The 19,384-nt window shown below is 37.8% G+C and overlaps 1 protein-coding gene across 1 annotated transcript in view; it reads left to right on the forward strand.

Moving 5' to 3' along the window:
- Positions 1-15,247, forward strand: part of CENPE (centromere protein E) — a 78,362-nt gene extending 63,115 nt beyond the window's left edge. The window contains exons 45-50 of the mRNA XM_047799137.1: positions 591-776; positions 7,107-7,219; positions 8,792-8,889; positions 10,741-10,924; positions 12,302-12,588; positions 14,876-15,247. Of these exons, the coding sequence (XP_047655093.1) occupies positions 591-776; positions 7,107-7,219; positions 8,792-8,889; positions 10,741-10,924; positions 12,302-12,588; positions 14,876-14,970 (963 nt within the window). The 3' untranslated portion in view covers positions 14,971-15,247. The remainder of the gene's footprint in view (positions 1-590; positions 777-7,106; positions 7,220-8,791; positions 8,890-10,740; positions 10,925-12,301; positions 12,589-14,875) is intronic.
- The last annotated feature ends 4,137 nt before the right edge of the window (positions 15,248-19,384 follow it).

Here is a 19,384-nt window from a genome sequence, read left to right on the forward strand (position 1 = left end):
AGGTAATAAAAATAAAGGAAAAGACATATATTAAAGAGCTAATTATCAAATGTACTTTCTTTAAGTAGTGTTCATTTAAAATGTAAGCGCCAGAGCTCCTGCTGTGGCACAATGGGATCAGCAGCGTCTCTGCAGCGTCAGGACGCAGGTTCCATACCCAGCCGGCACAGTGGGTTGAAGGATCCAGTGTTGCTACAGCTGCGGCATAGGTCGCAACTGCAGCTCAGATCTGATCCCTGACCCAGGAACTCCATATGCCACGGGGCGGCCAAAAAAGAGAAAAAAATACTAATAAATTTCAACATTAAAAACTAAAATGTAAGTACCAATTTAATAAGCTTGGCACCACGCTAACTAGTACCACACTCAACCTTATAATGTAAAATTTGGGCATTTTTTAATCCAAAAAGCGTTAGCTTCTAAATGAAAAAAGTAATGCATGTGTAAATTGAGTGACATTTGGCTTCTCTTCTTTCCTATCCCTTGTTAGTGCAATCTGTAGAAATTAGTATCTGTATATTAATATCTTTGTCTTATATACTGTGAATTGGTCTACATGGCAGACTTTACACTTATGCTTTTTCTAATAGAAAATTCAGGAGCTAGAAACATCACTCCATGAAGCTAAAGAAAGTGCTGTGCGTAAGGAGGGCAAAATCATAAAGTTGCAGAGAGAACTTGAGATGACTAATGATGTAATAGCAAAACTTCAAGGGGAAGTTAATGAATCCAATGAATGCCTTGAAAAAACAAAAGAAATGATCCAAGTACTTCAGGTAATTTAACAAACTTGTTTCATAAATAAAAGGTGTTTTGTTTTGTTTTTTTCACAATTGAATTTGGCAGATAATTTGGGACCCATCTTTAACTTCCTATTTTCTATGAATAGCCGAGGTTCAATATTCAAGCTTTAAAAAAGCAAGTAACAACTTAGAAATGAAATGTAGGAATACATTTTCATTTTTATCTCCCTAGAAAAATTATTTTAAAAGACATATAAAAAGTATTCTTTATAGTTTAAAACATATATTTTTTCTTTCAGAAAAGCTCCCTATCTAAATATTTAACCTTCTTTATTAGATAAGTACATTTTAAAATTCTCTTTTCTTCTCCTTAATCCTACTTGCTAGCCTGTCAGCTGAATCTGACCTCTTATTTCTATAAAGAACAGTAGTATAAATGTTTTTGACCATGAATGCCATTGCACAAGTTGCACCCTCATTCATCACATCCTTACCACTCCCTTCTGTTTTAGCCCTGCCATTTCTCACACTTCTGCTACTTGAGTCCTATCTGGACAGGCATTTGTTGCTGTTTCTGCTCCAGTGTCTCTTCATCCCCAGTTAAAATTAGGAACAAATAAAGGATGTCTGTTCTTTCCATTATTTAATTGTTCTAAAAATTCTAATCCAGTCAGTGAGACGTGAAACAGAGAAGCAAGAGGAAATAATGTTTTGTTTTTTGACAATTTTTGGTATAACTAAAAACCAAGAAAATTAACTGTGAAGCTTTAGAATTTTTGAGAGTAATTTTTTAATATTTCAAATTATTAAATGACCACATTTTTATTCGCTCAACAAAAATCGTTGGGTACCTTCTGTGTGTTGGTCATTGTTCTAGATGCCATGTGTACAGCAGTGGGAAAAAAAATGTTTCTCCCTTCCTTCAAGGAGTTTTTATGTTCTCATTCATGAAGACAGAAAGTAAAGTATGGGTGTGTGTCAAATGGTGAAAAGTGAAATGGAAAAAAATTAAGCCAGACAAGGGGGTACATGGATACTGCATGTAAGTGGTAGTATAAGGGTAGGAGATGTGACTTTATAAAGGGGAATTGAGGAGAGCCACACCTTTAAGGTAACATAAAGTGATGGGGCGAGTCATGGTGACATGAAGTGATGGGGTGAGCCAAGTGATGGGAGAAGGCTTTCTACACAAAGGAAATAGCAAACACAAAGGCCCCAACGCAGAAACAGTCTAGACATATTTAAGAAAGCCAGTGTCTCCTGAGCAGAGTGAGCTAGAGGACAGAGGTAGGAAGTAAGGTGAGAAGTAGCAGAGAGCCAAATCGTAAATGTCCTGCAGGTTACTTTGGTTTTCATTCTGGATGAGATGGGAAATCATCAGAGGACGTTGGCTAAAGGATATTATGGTCTTACTTATTTTTTTAATGATCTTTGTTTTTTCCCATTATAGCTGGTTTACAGTGTTCTGTCAGTTTTCTGCTGTACAGCAAGGTGACCCAGTCACACATACATATGTACATTCTTTTTTTTTTTTAATGATTTTTATTTTTTTCCTGGCCTAACTTATTTTTTTAAAAAATGCCCTTCAAAGATAGACTCCAAGAAGAAGGTGTTGTTTGTTAGTGTTTGACAAGCCAGCTACCGTGACAGAGGGAACCAAAAAGACAGTAGCTCAAGCAAGACAGAAGCTTATTTCTCTATTTCACATAAAAGCCTCAGTTCCAGGTTGGCGGGCGGCTTTATCTCACGTGATCATTCAGAGGCCCACATTTCTCCTGTCTTGTTTCTCCACCATGCCCTTGGGCGCTGTTTTCCTCTTCCCGTGAGACAAGTTGTAAGCTGTCCATGCTCAGGCTCATAGGAAAGGGACAAGATGGAGAAACTAAAAATTACCTTAAAATCTCTACTCTGGCCAGAGTTCACATCATGGCTCAGTGATTAACGAATCCGATTAGGAACCATGAGGTTGAGGGTGTGATCCCTGGCCTTGCTCAGTGGGTTTAGGATCTGGCGTTGCCGTGAGTTATGTATGGTGTAGGTTGCAGACGTGGCTCAGATCCTGAGTTGCCGTGGCTCTGGCGTAAGTCCGGCGGCTACAGCTCCGATTAGACCCCTAGCCTGGGAACCTCCACATGATGCAGGAACGGCCCAAGAAAAGGCAAAAAAAGAAAAAAAAAAAAAAAGGCTCTGGCCCAGAAGTGGCACCCATCTCTTCCTCTCATATTTCTTGGAGTCAGAGATGACTTCCCTAGTTTTTGACCTGAGCAACTGGAAGATCGGACATGCCATTTATGGAGACAGAAAAGACTGCCAGAGGAGCAGGTTTTGAAACCATGGGAGCAGATTCAGAGTTAGGTTTTGAACATGTGGAGTTTGAAGTGCCTGTTGAGGACACCCAAGTTGAGATATGACTTAGGCAGCCGGATATACTAGTCTGAGAAAAAGAGGTCTAAACTTGAGAAATAAGTTTGAGAAATTGTCAGCATGTAACAGTCATGAGATTCGTTGAGGCATGAGCATAGCGGAGAAGAGATGTGGAGTAGCCGGAAAATACGGAGAAGGAGCAGGCCTGCGTAAAAGAGAAAGGGGGGCAAGAGGGAGTGGTTCCAGTTTCTTCACCTAAGTGAAGAAAGTACTTCAAAAAAGAGAGAGCGAGCAGTGAACTGCTTCACATTCAGTATAGATTGATACTTGTGTTATAGAGAGAAATATCTCTCCTACGTACCAGAAGTAACCATTTAGATAACACAGTGGGGGTCTGGTGTTGTATAGCACCAGTGGAGAAAGAAAGCAAAATACAGGGTATCCATAAAATCTTCATACAGTTTGACTTTTGAAAGTTTTGTTTCTGTGTATAATATAAATATTCTATAAAATGCAACAGACTGTATTTAACTCAAGACTTGGCACAATAAAAATACAAAGATACTAACTTTTAACCCATTTACCACTATTTCAAAATACCTGTCCAATATAATATAGGGTTTATTAATTGAATATAGAAGAAAGTAATTTGAACAAATGAATCATTAACAGTTTTGTTTAAATCTTTGTATTTTTCCTCTGTTGTATCTTTACAAATTCTTTATGTCAAGGAGCAGTGTATTCATTAAAAATTTAAACTGCACTAGAACTTTATGGCATGCTATACGTTATGAAAAAATCTTAAAATGGCCACAGAATCTAAAATAAAATACTTGAAAGACTAAACAAAAGATGAGGGCAACATATATGAAAAGAACAACAAAACTTTAAAAAGAAACAGAGGAAAACATGTGGTTTAAAATAATAAACTTACCATTTCCTGTTATGTGATTTAAAGTAAGAAACTTACTATACATCCATCAGTTTTTCTCAAATTAATTTCAAAATTTAATGTAATTCTGTTCAAACTCTCAAAGGAATTCTTTTCTGGTAGAATAAGGAAAGTTTCTTGACAGAATCCATCTCAAATATAGGTGATGGAGTCCTTGCCATGGCGCAGTAGGTCATGAATGAATCCAACTGCAGTGGCTCGGGTCACTGCAGAAGTGAGGGCTTGATCCCCAGCCCAGCACAGTGGGTTAAACAATCCAGTGTTGCCGCAGCTCTGGCTTGGATTCAATCCCTTCCATATGACACAGGTGTAGCCATAAAATTTTTTAAAACTAAAAAGTAATAAATAATAAAATATAGGTGATAAACAGATCATTAACTAAAAAATTTATCTCCTTATGTTGTGTTAAAGAGACAGTAATTTCTACACTTTTAGAATATATTAAAATTTTTTATGTCATAAATGCTCTTTGAACATGTCAAGCTCTTTCAACATTTAGAACAGTACATAAACAAATAGAATAATAGAATACAGGACTCAGAAATAGACCCACACAAATACAGTCAACTGATCTTTGACAAAAGAGCAAAGGCAATTCATTGGTTTAATGGAAAACTATAATCTTCTCAACTAATGGTGCTGGACCAATTGCACATCCACAAGCAAAAAAAAAAATCTTAACACAGACCTTACCCCTTTCACATCAGTGAACTCAACTGATTGTAAACTTTTGGAGAAAAGCTAAGTGAACTTGGGTTTGGCAGTGGCTTTTTAGTTACAACACCAAGAGCACAATCCGTGAAAGATAAAATTGGTAAATGGGACTTCATTTAAATTAAAAGTATTTATTCTCTGAAAGACGAGCCAGAGACTGGAAAAAAAAAATCTTTGCAAAACATATCAGATAAAGGACTATTATCTAAAAATGTGCAAAGAACTCTTAAAACTCAGTAAGAAAACAGAAAACTGGATTAAAAAATAGGCAACAGATCTGTATAGACACACCACCAAAGAAGATAGGCACATGGCAAATAAGCATATGAAAAAATGCTCAGCATCATGTTATTAGACTATTGAAAATCAAAACGATAAGAATAATGCTATACATATGGTATCTCAAAATACCACAACAGCCGAAATTCAAATCACTTAAAACCCTAATGCTGGCGAGGATGTGGAACAACAGGAACACTCACTCATTGTGGTGGGACTGCAAATAACACAGCTGCTTTGGAAGACAGTTCTTACAAAACTGATACTACTTTAGTCAATCACATGCTCAAGGAGTCCATGCTACCAGTGTCTGGTCCAGAATGCCTCTGTATTGAACCAGTACTATGACTGAGCAAATAGAGTTCATCTGACCCAGTCAACAATCTCTGTACACCAAGCATCTGTCATTTTTAGAAGCTTAGCATCTTTTCAGTCTTTGCTAGTTATTGTGTGTGTGCATATGATATGTTTTTATAGGGATAGAAAAGCGTAGAGGAGTAGAGAGAGCTTTCTAGGGCCCTATTTAGTTTGGTTTATTTTTTTTATTCAATACCTAATAGTATTTCAATGTGTGGCTGTCATACAATGATAAAAAAGAGCATTTTATTCAGCAATAATAAAAAGTTAGCTATCAAGCCACAAAAAGACATGGAGGAACCTTAAATGCATATTGTTAATTAAAAGAAGTCAATCTAGGGGAGTTCCTGTCGTGGCTCAGTGGTAACGAACCCAACTAGCATCTATGAGGACCTGGGTTCGATCCCTGGCATCACTCAGTGGGTTAAGGATCCGGCGTTGCCATGAGCTTTGGTGTAGGTCACAGATGTGGCTTGGATCCGGTGTTGCTGTGGCTGTGGTGTAGGCCGGTGGCTACAGCTCCCATTCGACCCCTAGCCTGGAAGCTTCCACATGCCATGGTGCGGCCCTAAAAAGACAAAAAATAAAAAATAAATAAATAAAAGAGGTCAATCTGAAAAGGCTACATATTGTGTGATTCCAACCACATGATTGTCTGGAAAAAGCAAAACTAGAGAAACAATGATAAGATCAATAGTTGCCAGCAGTTCAAGGGGGGTGGGAGGGAGGGAAAGATGGATAGGTGGAGTGCAGGGGGAATTTAGGGCAGTGAAACTATTCCGTATGATACAGTAATGATGAATAGATCATTATACTGTTATCAAAACCCATCAAATATACAATACAAACAATAAATGCTGGTGTAAACTATGAACTTTAGTTAATAATAATGTATCAATATTGGCTCATCATTTGTAACAAATACACCACGCTAATGTAAAATGTTAATAATGGGAAAGTTAGGGTTGGGGAGGGCACAGTACCTGGGAATTCTGTACTCTGCTCAATTTTTCTGTAAGCCTAAATACTCTAAAATTGAAATCTATGCATTAAAGAAAGATTTCTATGTGGATATTTTCTTTGAGTAGTAGGTAGATATATTTTTATTAATGGATTGAACCATCTTTGACTAAAAAATATCCTTAACAATGCTACATAGGAGTTCCTGCTGTGGTGCAATTGGTTAAGAATTCCACTGCAGTGACTTGGGTCAGTGCATAAGTGCAGGTTCCATCCCTGGCCCAGGAACTTCCATATGCTGCCAGCGTGGCCATTTAAAAAAAAAAAAAAAAAAAAAGTGCTGCATAATACTTTGTGCCTTTAATTCAGTTCTAGTTTAATATTTATATTGCTATTCTGACCACTTTTTGTTTCATTTTCCTGATTCGCCTTTCTCTACATGTTTCATTGTTTTCAACCTTTGTTTCATTTATTTAGGTAGATTGTTTTTAAGTAGGGAACAAAATTTGTTTTCAGAAACAAAAATCATGTTCTCTAAGTACATATTAGCTTCCAATAGCTTCAAATATACTTTACATCAAATATCCATTTATTACTCATTTTAGGGTTAAAATTTGTATCTTCTCTGCTTTTCATATATTTGAAAATTGCTATTTTCAAGTGTTCCTATCAGTTCAAGGCAGTTAACAATTCTGAAACTGCTCTAAAATTATTTTTCTTTTCTCTAAAAAATTTAGGACCAAGTTACTTTAGGAGCTAAGCCCTATAAAGAAGAAATTGAAGACCTCAAAATGAAGCTGGTGAAAATAGACCTAGAGAAAATGAAGAATGCCAAGGAGTTTGAAAAGGAGTATGGTTTTGCCTTAATTAAACATGACTTTAATAGCTTAAATTTCCTTTTAAAAGGAAATTTATATAAATTTCTTTGCATTAGTTAAAACTTTTTAAGTATTAGAAAATATTGTTATTGCTTTTTTCAAAAAATAATTGAAACATGCACAGATTTTTAAATTTATTAAAATTTCATTCCGGATGCAAAGGTTTTTAAAATAAGCACAGCTCTAATTAATTACTAACACATTATGTCTTTGGATGCTTTTTGCTCAATCAGATATAAATGGTTTTAAAATAGCTTTTTTATGCTTAAAAGTGAATGTTAAGAACCTGCGGGTGTGTGTAGGTATATTTAGCAGTTTAACTGGGGTTTCTGTTTATTCTCTTAATTTTATTTTTTCTTCCTATTGTGTTTTTGTGTAAAAGTTGTATTTTCTTTTAAATCACACCTAGTGCCCAAAAGCATATCTTCTTTTTATTGATTTCTGTATGGTACTATATATAATAGCATGCTTAAAGTTCTTTGTGGTATAGCATAATTAAAGAACATTAAATAGTGCCAGGGAACCTAAATTAGAAATGTGTTATCACTAATGAATATATCACCTTCCACAAGCTGTTTAATCTCTCTGAGCCTCACATTCATAATCTATAAAAGGGTAGGTTTTTATTAAAGGATTTCGATTCCTTCTGGCTCCTAACATTCTTTATTCTTCCTATAAATCTTTAAATGATATCTTGGAGTTCTCTTGTGGCACAGTGTGTTAAGGATCCAGCATTGTCTCTGCAGTGGTTTGGGTCACTGCTGTGGTGCAAGTTCAGTCCCTGGCCTTGGAACTTGCACATGCCACAGGTGCGCCAAAAAATAAATAAATACACACACACACATATTTTAATGATGATGTCTAATTTTGCCTAAAATGTGACACTAAATTTTCATTTATCCTGGAAAAACTTATACCAATTAAGATCTTCATTATAAAAAACAATTTTATTTACAGCAAGTGCTGTAAATTTCTAAGTCAGTGTATCTCATAATTTATCATCATTAATTAACGCTTAAGCAAACAATTCATAAAATATCTCTTTCTACCAGGAAACAATGAGCAGAATTTGACCTTTGACTGTATCACCTTAGACCAGAGCTGCAGCCAGGGTTTGCCTTCCTGACAATCTAGAAAGGAAGCTGCTTTTTGCTTTCATGCTCTGGTGATTGTTGTACCTTGAAAGTATTTCTAGGCCCTCGTGGTAACAGACCAATTATTTGTTTTATGGTGACCCCAAATGAAATGTTACTCAGTATCAATTAATAGCTGTTGGGCTTCCTGAAATTCAAAAAGAACTGGTTTCCCAGTGTTAAAAAAAGAAAAAATCGTCCCTGCAACCAAACAGAATATTTCCATTTGATGGCGTTACAGCTGTGAGGTGCATGATGCGAAGAGGGCATCCTGAGGTCTTATCTACTGCTACCTATGGATGTTGTGTTGATGTGATAGATCTTATTAGAATATTCGTGGTAGCAGTTGTTTATTCCTTCATTAAACATTAGTTTCTGGCCTTTTACATATTCCTATTGTTGTTCTTATAGAATTGCTTCTACAAAAGCTACTGTAGAATATCAAAAAGAAGTTATAAGGCTATTGCGAGAAAATCTTAGAAGAAATCAACAGGCCCAAGATACCTCAAGTAAGTAGAAAATGCTGATATTTCCCAATTTTTCCATTTTACTTCAGTGTGCTTATACATTTTGAAGACTACTATTATAAATGTGACTGTCAAGAATAAACCTAATTAATCACTGATTTAGGGAGGACTATTTTAAAGTATGGGCGATTTACACTGTTGTGCCAATTTCCACTGTACACCAAAATGACTGTTGTACATTTATATACACTCTTTTTTTATATTCTTTTCCATCATAGTCTATCCCAGGAGATTGGATACATCTCCCTGTGCTATACAGTAGGGCCTTGTTGTTCATCCATTCTAAATGGATAGAATGTAATAGTTTGCATTTACTAACTCCAGACTCCCAGTCCATCCCACTCCCTCCTTGGCAACCACAAGTCTGTTCTCTCTGTGAAGAAAGAGCTGTTTTTTAAATGAAGTCATTGTGCTCATATTTATCCTGTGAAATCTCTTTAGTTTACCATAATCTTAACTATCCATTATAGATTCTTAGAAAATATGAATTTTACTTTTACATTATCAGATCTTACTAGTGAAGATACCTCAGTCCTATAAAGGAATGACTTAATTACCAGGGTGGAAGTACACTTGCCAGTGAAAATACAAGCACATGTCTTAATGGATTATAACCACATGCACAGTAAAAATATTATCATTTCACGGTAAAAAGAACTAAATGTTATCCTACTTGTTCTTAATACTAAAAATACAGAGTTGATGCACACTTACAAACTCTTTGGTATTTATCTCAGGTACAGTCTTCAAGTCTAATGATCAAATTTCTACAGTGCATCCCTCAAACTATATGCCTTTTTCCATATTTCTCTCTCTTATGTTTCATTTGAAAGAAAATGCTGAACAGTACTTGGGGCAGCTTTGTATAGTAAAACAAGCATTAAACTAGCAGTCAGGGATAGTCTCTGAAGTGATTGCCCTCACTTAACGGCTCTGAAATCCTGGGGACAACACTAAGATTGGTTGGACAATCCTGGCTTACATATACAATTGTTGTAAGGATCAAACTAAAAGTTGTGTGTGCAAACACACTGAAAATTCTAAAGGTAAAGCAAGCATAAGGTAATATTTTTGTGTATTATTGTGCACTCATTTAAAAAAAGAATCAGAGATTGTGTTAAAGATGATCACAGCTCCTACCTGGAAAGCTTCAACCGATAAAAATAGAACCGAGGATTCCTTGTTGTTACAGAAAGATCAGGATAAATACTCTTGATTCGTAAGTGACTTTCAGGTATATATTATCCCTGAATTCAAAATAATTCACAAGGAAATGGACATTGAGTCAGTGACCCAGTGGATAATTCTGCTTCATAAGCTCCTTGCATTTTTATGCAATTTTATCTAAACTTTACAAAACAGTTCTTTACATTACTTTTACACACATACTATAGAATAGTTAATATGTGCTTCAGTAGCAGCCTAAGGATTATTTAGTGAACAAGTATGTGTTAAGTACTTGTAATGCACTGAGTGACGGGGGTGAACCCCACGCACACTGTAGGAAGAAGCCGTCCAGGTGATTCCACTACTGTGGAAGGTAGAAGAGTGGAGGACAGCTCTTTCGGGGAGGAGTGTCACTGCTGCAGTCATGGTGAACAGTCAGCAGGATTATGGTCATGGAACTGGTGGATGGAGAGTAGCAGGAGGATTCCAGAGCTATTTAGAACTGATGACCAAATATGCATGTGAAGTAAGGGAGAAGGAAGAAGTCAGGGAGATGGTGGTTGAGATGCTTGGGGTTTTATAGTGACTTACTGCCCTTCGTGATGTTTTCTTTATTTTGAACTTCGGAACTATTAAAAGTATCACCTATGTTTTTGCCTCTCACAGTGGTATCAGAACATACTGATTCTCAGCCTTCAAATAAACCCTTAACCTGTGGGGGAGGCAGTGGTATTATACAAAGCACAAAAGTTCTTATTCTGAAAAATGAATATGTGCGGCTAGAAAAGGAAGTTTCTAAGTTAAAGCAGCAAAATGAACAGCTAATAAAGCAAAAGAATGAACTGTTAAGGTAAGAGCTGCTTACATGATACAAAAATTATACTCATGGCTGTTAGATGTGGAGGAGGATGATATAGACACATCAGTAAATATTTTTTTGCAGTTGGCAATGCTTCACACATATAGAGAAAGTAATGTTTAAAGTTAATGTGGTACATCTTTTTTTAAAGGAATAAGAATATGGTAGTACCATTTCAGGTGTTTGCTGTTTATCAACTGACCTGTTTTTAATAACTAAGCCGAGAACTAGGAAGTGAAAAAAGATCTTTGAGGGGGCAAAGATTACAAATAACTAAATATTTGTAATGTGTGCTATTAAGCAAACAACAACAAAAAAAATAGTACATTATGAAAGGGTATGTAACAAAGAACTCAAACCTTATCTAGGTATGGAGAAGGGTGGTGATCAACAAACTATAAGAAGAGATGTGAAAAATGAGTAGAAATTAGGCCAGATGAAGGGAGAGGCAGGTAAGCCTTCTGGGCTGAGGAAACAGCATCTGCACAGGCTTTGAATCAGGAAGAGTAAACAGTTGGTAGAACTGAGAGACATCCAGTGTGGCCAAGGCATAGAGAATGAGACAGAGTGAAGTGCAAGATGAGATGCCAGAGTTAACTAGTCCAGACTCCACAGGCCCTTAGAGGTCAATCTGAGGATGTTGGGATGGTATCCTAAATGTAACGGAAGGTTACCTCCAGTGGAGAATTTTAAGGCATGGCCTGATGAGATAGATAGCACCTCAGTGTAAAAGGGTCTGATTTAGGCATCTGTTGTCCAAGAAAAAGACAATTTTGGCATGGACTAGAATGGCACCAATGCACATAAAAATAAGGAGGTGAATTGGAGAAATAAGTATGAGGTTATATCAACAGACTTGGCTGACATAAAATAAAGGAGAGAAAGGTCCCTAGGATTGTTGGCCAGGTTTTCCTCTGGAGAAACTGAATAAAGGCTGGTGGCATTGCCTATAGAAGCAAGACCATAGCTAATCCAGAAAAGCACCGTGGATTATTTATTTTAAAACAGCAGTACATTAGAGTCATCTATCCAGAAGGCTAGTTTATCAAATGATGGCCACAAATTATCAGTAAATAAACCCTGGATGATATCATTGATTCATGTATAAAGCCAATGACATGCTCTGAGTTTTCTTTTCAAAACTCTATGATTATGAAGATTTACTACAATTTATACTGACCACATTTCATTTTCTGAACTGGAAACAATCCAAACAGGCAGCATTAGGTTAAAATTAAAATATAAATCTGATAAAACAATAAATTACATGTTATATATATTTTACTACAATTTAAAACAATTTTTTTAATTTAAATGTGAATGTATTGCAGGAATCACAGTCTCCTTTCTCCCCCCCCCACATTTCAGCAATAATCATCATCTTTCCAATGAAGTCAAAACATGGAAGGAGAAAACTCTTAAAAGAGAGGCTCATAAAGAAGTAGCTTGTGAGAATTCTCCAAAGTCTCCTATAGTGACTGGAACAGCCTCTAAAAAGAGACAGCATATGCCTTCTCACTGCAAGGAACAGAATTTACAAGATCCTGGGCCAAAGGAATCGCCGAAATCTTGGTTTTTTGATAGACGATCCAAGACTTTGCCAATACCTCCTCCAGTTCGCTATTTTGATAACTCAGGTTTAGGCCTTTGCCCAGGTATGTAAATATACAGGTTACTTAGAAAAGAGGGGAGAGAAAGCATTTCAGGGAGATGGAAGAGTAGCAGTCCCAGCCAGGACCCAGGGCAGGAGGGACCACAGCCGGGGAAAGGGTGAAAGAAATACAATGCAGCCAGAGCACGAGGAATGTAGGCTCCTGTGGATGCAGTCAGAGAGAAGGGCGGGCCAGATGTGCGGCGAGACTTTGTGGATGGTATAAAGGAATTTAAACTTGATCCTGAAAGCATATTTAGGACGCCTTTGAAAGACTTTAAACAATAGCAGAGGAACATGATGACTTGTAAATTTTGAAAACATTACCTCAGCTATAAGGTAACCAGCAAATCATAAGAACAAGAGTTTGACAGTTGCAAGAGCAAGGGTGTGACAGCATGAACACGGGCAGATGGGAGAGACTTGGCGGTAAAATCAGCAGTGCTAGATGCCTGGTTGGATGGAGTGGGGTGGCGTCAAGGACATCCCCGCTCTGTGGGGGTGCTGTACACAGAGGTGAGAATTTGTCAGGAGAAATTCTGAAATAGGGTTTTTCTCAGTCTTTCTCACCACACAGCATTTATCACATGCCCAAGTGTACATGGACCATAGCCCTTTGTGACAGCATTATATCCCTCTCAGAAATACCCTATTTGTGGAAATCTAAAGCAGTCATCTACACCAAAAGAGGCAGCTGCCAGATCTTTGAAAGCTCTGAGCAAAGATTGCCAGGGTTTATGAAAGCACTGCTTTGTGACCAAGAAGGAATCACTTCATTCTTACCAACTACACATCAAAACCAGATCAAGTCAGCAGTCTGACAGTGCTCTTAGGGATATAGTAAGGAACAAAGCAATTTGGACAAAAAATTTAACTATTCATGTCATTGAATAGTATTTAACAAACATTTAAGGACCTTCCATTAGCTAGCACTTCATGGAACTTTTGCTGCAAACACACACAAACACATTTTAGAAGAGTCTTTTGAGAAGCTGATGAAGTCTTACAATCACCTTTTGATCTTATCTGAAGTGCCAAAGGTACATGCATAATATGGATTAATCCAACCTCAAAAAAAGATTAAATCTTTTTATCAATATATGGATCTCTGGTACAATTTTTTAAGTGAAATCAATAAAAGAGTAGGTTGGAGGGATACATAAATCAGAAACTGACCAATTTAGAATTAAGGAACATAATCTCAGCTTGACTTACTGAAATATAAGTCTAAGAAAATTTAATGTCAGTTTTTAATTTTAATTATAAAAGGAAATTTACATGATTTCAACACTTAAGATAATTGCCAAAATCAGTTATGCTAGATTTAGTTTCGAAAGAGGGCCAAAGATTCTCTAAAATATATAGTATTTGTTTAGCACACCATTTTTTATTTTATTTTTTTGTAAAAATAAGACGCAAGGAGTCCCGTCTTGGCACAGAGGAAACAAATCCAACTAGGAACCACGAGGTTGTGGGTTCCATCCCTGGCCTCGGTCAGTGGGTCAGGGATCCATCATTGCCATGAGCTGTGGTGTAAGTGGCAGACGCGGCTCGGATCCTGCGTTGCTATGGCTGGGCATAGCCCGGCAGCTGTAGTACCAATTAGACTCCTAGCCTGAGAACCTCCACATGCTGCAGGAGCGACTCTAAAAAGCAAAAAAAAATAAGATAAAAATAAGACACAAGAAAATCAAACTTAGTTAATCTGTATTTGATTCACTTTGAATCTCCTATTTTGACTTTGATGAATTCCTAATACGACTTTTTTAATTCTTTGCTTTATGTACAATATGGTTTTTCTTATGATTCATTTTATGAGAAAATAGGGAATAAACTTCTCTAGCCCTGATGAAGTAAAATAAACCTTTTTTTCTTTTCTTTTTAGGGCCGCACCCGAGGCATGTGGAGGGTCCCAAGCTGGAGGTCAAATTGGAGCTGTAGCTGCTGGCCTACACCACAGCCACAGCAACACAGGACCTGAGCCACGTCTGTGACCTACACCACAGGTCACGGCAACACTGGATCCTTAACCCGACTGAGCAAGGCCATGGATCAGACCTGCGCCCTCATGGGTGCTAGTCAGATTCGTTACCCACTGAACCACGATGGTAACTCCCACGTAAACCTTTTTAACGAAGAATTTAATGACCATGTTTAAGTGTCATGTTTCATTCTACATGTATTTCTACTGTCTCAATTCTGCTATCCTTTCCACTTCACTTGTATCTGGATTTTGTGTGTGCTTTTACAAAGGTTAATTTTGTTGTTGCTTCTTTTTTTTTTCCCCTCAGAAGAACAAACCTCGGAAGCAGAGACTGTGGCTCCCCAGCCAGGCCTTTGGCATGCCTCCTCGGAAGAAGATGTGCCCGAGTGCAAGATTCAGTAGACCCCTCTCTCTCACCCTGGGGGCCCAGCGTTCCGTGTTTGGAAATGCCTGTGCTTATTACCATATGTGTCTATCCCAGGCAGCGATGTCCTAGTTCAGCTTAATTTCAGCTCAGTTTTCACTTTGCCGCTAGAATTGGAAGGTGAAGGAATAGGGTGCATTCCCATAATTTAGAATGGTGATAGCAATGCCTTCTTCTTCAATATAATCATTCTTTAGAAGTTAAATCATTTTATTTATTTATAACTTTTGTAAAGAATAAAGTTATTGAAGGAAATTTCCAATTTTCCCATGTATACATAAAATGTATACATTTTTATTAAAGTTAACCACATATGACCTAGAGAGTTCCAAAGCATAATTCAGAAGTTAACATAAAGCATCACTTAACGAAATTACAGACTCCTTATTTTTAGTACCCTGTTCATTTAATAAATGTTTGATTAGTTGCTCTGATTCACAGCACCGTGTAATATTAGCAGGTGGTTTCTTGGTGGGATACTCGGGGTATATTTGGCTCTCCTCTCTTTGTTGACTTTGAGAATTTTGCTGAAAAATATACACATGCATTCCTGACTTAGGTTGTTGAGAGATAGCAAGTGGTATGACCTTTTCATTTTCTAGTCTAATCTTCCTCTAGCTGTAATAACTACAAAGGTGGTTTCTTTTCAGTTTCCACCCACCCTACTCCCAGCCTACGCAAGCACTCTAAATTAGTTGGTTTGTTTTAGACTTTGTACTTGATTGTACTTCACCCCCAGCTGGAAGAACTGCATGGATCATTTATTCTACCCTCTCACTTTGGACATGGGGAAACAGCACCAGGGTCTCCATCAAAGCAAAGTTTTTAAAACTGGGGTCCCCACAGATACATAAGGCATCCAAGGTGTACTTCATGCAGTCTATAAAACCTCTGAAATTTAATGCTAACTTGGGTATGTGGATGCATTTTTCGAGGATACTAGGGTCCGTGCTCTCTTTTATCATATTCCCAGAGGGGTCTACAGTTTTGATGAGTATGTGATACTTTATAGCATACGACTTTTAAAAACCACGTAAAATATAAGCAAGATGCATAAGGTTTAGAACAGAGTGAATGATTTCAAGTCTTGGTTCTTTGGTAAGAAAATTTATTCAAAGAAAGAGCTTATGAATTACATCATAAACTTCATTTTAAAGTCTGTGGATTGGATATTTTCCCATAGAAATGGCAGGGCTAAGAGGAAAGTATCCCCTTCTATAATCCTCCCCCTGGACCTGTTTCTCCTTTCCATCCTTACACAAATAAGACATTATAACAGCACCACAGGTTTGATTCTTTACAGTGTTGGCTTCTCCCTCAAAGTAGTCGGTAAGTTCACTTGAATAATAAAACTGCTTTAAAGGCCATTAAAAATATAATCATCAGTTTTCTAGTCTAGTAGAATGTTGCTTAACTCTTGAATTTGGATGTGTGTTTCCTTCCTCAGATTTGGGAAGTTTGGACCATTATTTTCTCAAAACAAACATTGTCCTCATCTCTATTCTGGAAGTTCCATGATGCATATATTGGTCTGCTTGCTCAAGTCCCATAAGTACCTTAGGCTCTCTTCACCTTTTCCTTTCGCTTCTCTGACTGGATAATTTCAAATGGCCTAACTTCCTCTTTGTTGATTCTTCTGCTTGATCAAACCTGCTGTTGAATCCTTTGAGTGAGTTTTTCAGCTCAATTGTATTCTTCAATGCCAGAATTTGGCTTTGTTGTTGTTGTTGTTGTTGTTGTTAATAATTTCTCTCTTTGTTCATATTCTCATTTTGTTCATGCATCATTTTCCTGATTTCATTTAGCTGTCTGCATTCTCTTATAGATCATTGAGCTTCTTTGAAACCATTATTTTGAATTGTCAGGTTATTCTTAGATCACTTCCTTGGAGTTGGTTTCTGGAAATTAATTTCATACCATTGAATGGGCCATGCTTCTCTGTGTGCCTTCTGATTTTTGGCTGAGTTCTATGCATTTGAAAAAACAGCCACCTCCTCCAGCTTTGACAAGGGAAGACCTGCACCAATCAGCCCATTTATAGATTCTGGGGGCCTCTGGAACTTTTCTGGAGGGACACAACTCTGGGCTTGTGTGTGTGATTTGCTACAGAGGGTTGCCATTTTCTTTTTCAGGCACTCATGATCTCTTTCTCCCTCTGGTGTCCATCTGCAGTACTGCAGGTTCTTTGGTGCTAGAGGAGGAAGCCACCCCACTGTCCTTTTTTCTCATTGTCCCCCAGGCACCCAAAGTACATCAACAGGCCAAGTCAGGCAAGACACAAACCAGTCATTTGGGCAGCCATCCAGAAAGCTGGAACACCAGACGCACACACTTCTTCCTCCCTCCCAAGGATGAAGCTTCAAGTTGGGCACCTTCCCCTGATTGTGCAGAGCCACACCAGCCTATGTCTGGGGCACTGCAGACCCTCGGGTGCCAAACCATGCCAGTTCCATCAGCACTCCAAATCCGGCAAAGAGGAACCAGTCACTCGGGCAGCTCTCAAAAACTTGGAACCTGGGAGAATTTTCCATTCTCTTCCCTCCTGCTCTTCATGATGGGGAAACTGAGCTAGGGACGAAGCTCTGCTAGCCCAGGGAAGGGGCATGACTGTTCTCAGCTTTGCCCAGGGGGCTGAAACTTCTTAATTTGCTTCTAAAGTACTCACGAAAGTGTTGTGGTCCATATATTAGTTGTTTTTTCTGTTTGTTTTTATTATGGCCCACCCCTGGCATATGGAAGTTCCTGGAGCTGTGATTTGTGCTGTAATTGCAGCAATACCAGATCCTTTAACCCACTGTGCCAAGCCAGGGGGTCGAACCTGTGCCTCCCTGGTGACCCAAGCCACTGCAGTCAGATTCTTAACCCACTGTGCCACAGTGGGAACTCCTACACTTGTTAAGTCAGTGTCTCTGTCAGGGCACTTCCTAGTCCTCCACCTCACTGACATCCCCCTGGGGATGTTGCCTAACTCTCACAACCTGAGTTTCAATGTTGTGATGCCTGGTTGTGACGGAATGATAGCTCATGTACTTTTAATGTGAGCTGATCACAACATAAAGGATGAAAACAGTCCATAGCCTTGAGAAAATTTAGTCCACTGACAATACAGATAGTTAAATTACAAGTTAAATACTTGTAATACCTTGTGACTTAGGCATCTGTTATAGAATAAGCATTAGAAGATCAGTGGATGAAGGGAGGCTGGAGAAAGTTGCATCAAGAAAAAAGAATCAGAGTTGGCCTTGATAAGAGAACTCTTGTGTTCATAAAATATCTATTCCAAAAACCCTCAAAAGTCAAAGAAAAGGCATTGACAATAAAGCAAGGAGGTTATGTGGTTACAGATAATTAGACTCAACACTAGAAACTACAGTGAGAAAAGGAGGTTCAATTACCAAAGAAATATGCAGAAACTAGGTTAGAGTTTTAAAAAATTAAGGGTGATATTTGCCATCTATTATAATTGATTTTTAATGTTTGTTAATCACAATTAACATTTATTAAGTACAAGTAACATTGTGCTGATGGTTTAACATGCCAAGTCCTTCCTCCTCACAATATCCCTGAGGTAGGTGCTATAATTATTTTACAGATGAGAAAACTGAGGTTTGTAGAGTTAAGTGATTTACTTAGCTAGTGAGGGAAAGTAGCACAGTTTTGACTCCACAGTCTTTGTTCTGAGCCACTGTGATTATTATAAATACTCTTAGCTCCAAGAACAAAAATATGATCTAAAGTTTGTTTTTCACATATAAGAAGTCCAGAGGAGTTAGCCTAAGGCTGTTATCTTGGAGCTGTCTTCAAGGAACCCTGTCCTTTCTCTCACCCTGTTGTCTTTAATGTATGCTTCTGACCTCACACCAGAGTCACTGCTGCCATGTCCCTAGGCCTTGTATCTGCCTTACACGGGAAAAGAAGGTAAGGCTCAAAAGTCAAAAGCCTTTCAGAGAAGCCTTACCTTTCTATCTAAGAGAGAAGCCCTCTGAGATTTCAGCCCACATTTCATTGGCCAGCTCTAGCAGCAAAGAAGGCTAGGAATTTGAGAGGTTTTTTTTCCAGGCTTTACAAAATAAAAGGCAGGGTAGAGAGAGGTGGGTGGGTGCTGAGTGAGCCTACTTAAATAGCACATGCACAAAAGAGCCTGAACAATCACTGGGCTCAGTTACACACTTGATGAAGTATGAGTTACTAAGCCTCATAGAGAAGGTTCACATGATCCAGTTCGTCCTTTTCATTCTGATATTTCTTGTTCTCTTAGAGTCAAACTTGATTTTTTTGCCCTTACTCAACAGGTACTTTGAAGTTTCCTAGATATGCACCCAGGATGCCTGCATTCTGCCACTAAATGTGTATTAGTGTCAGACTGTGTATGACAAAATAACCACATCTTAA

This window comes from Phacochoerus africanus, chromosome 10 (assembly GCF_016906955.1).
Source record: "Phacochoerus africanus isolate WHEZ1 chromosome 10, ROS_Pafr_v1, whole genome shotgun sequence".
NCBI classification, from domain to species: Eukaryota; Metazoa; Chordata; class Mammalia; order Artiodactyla; family Suidae; genus Phacochoerus; species Phacochoerus africanus.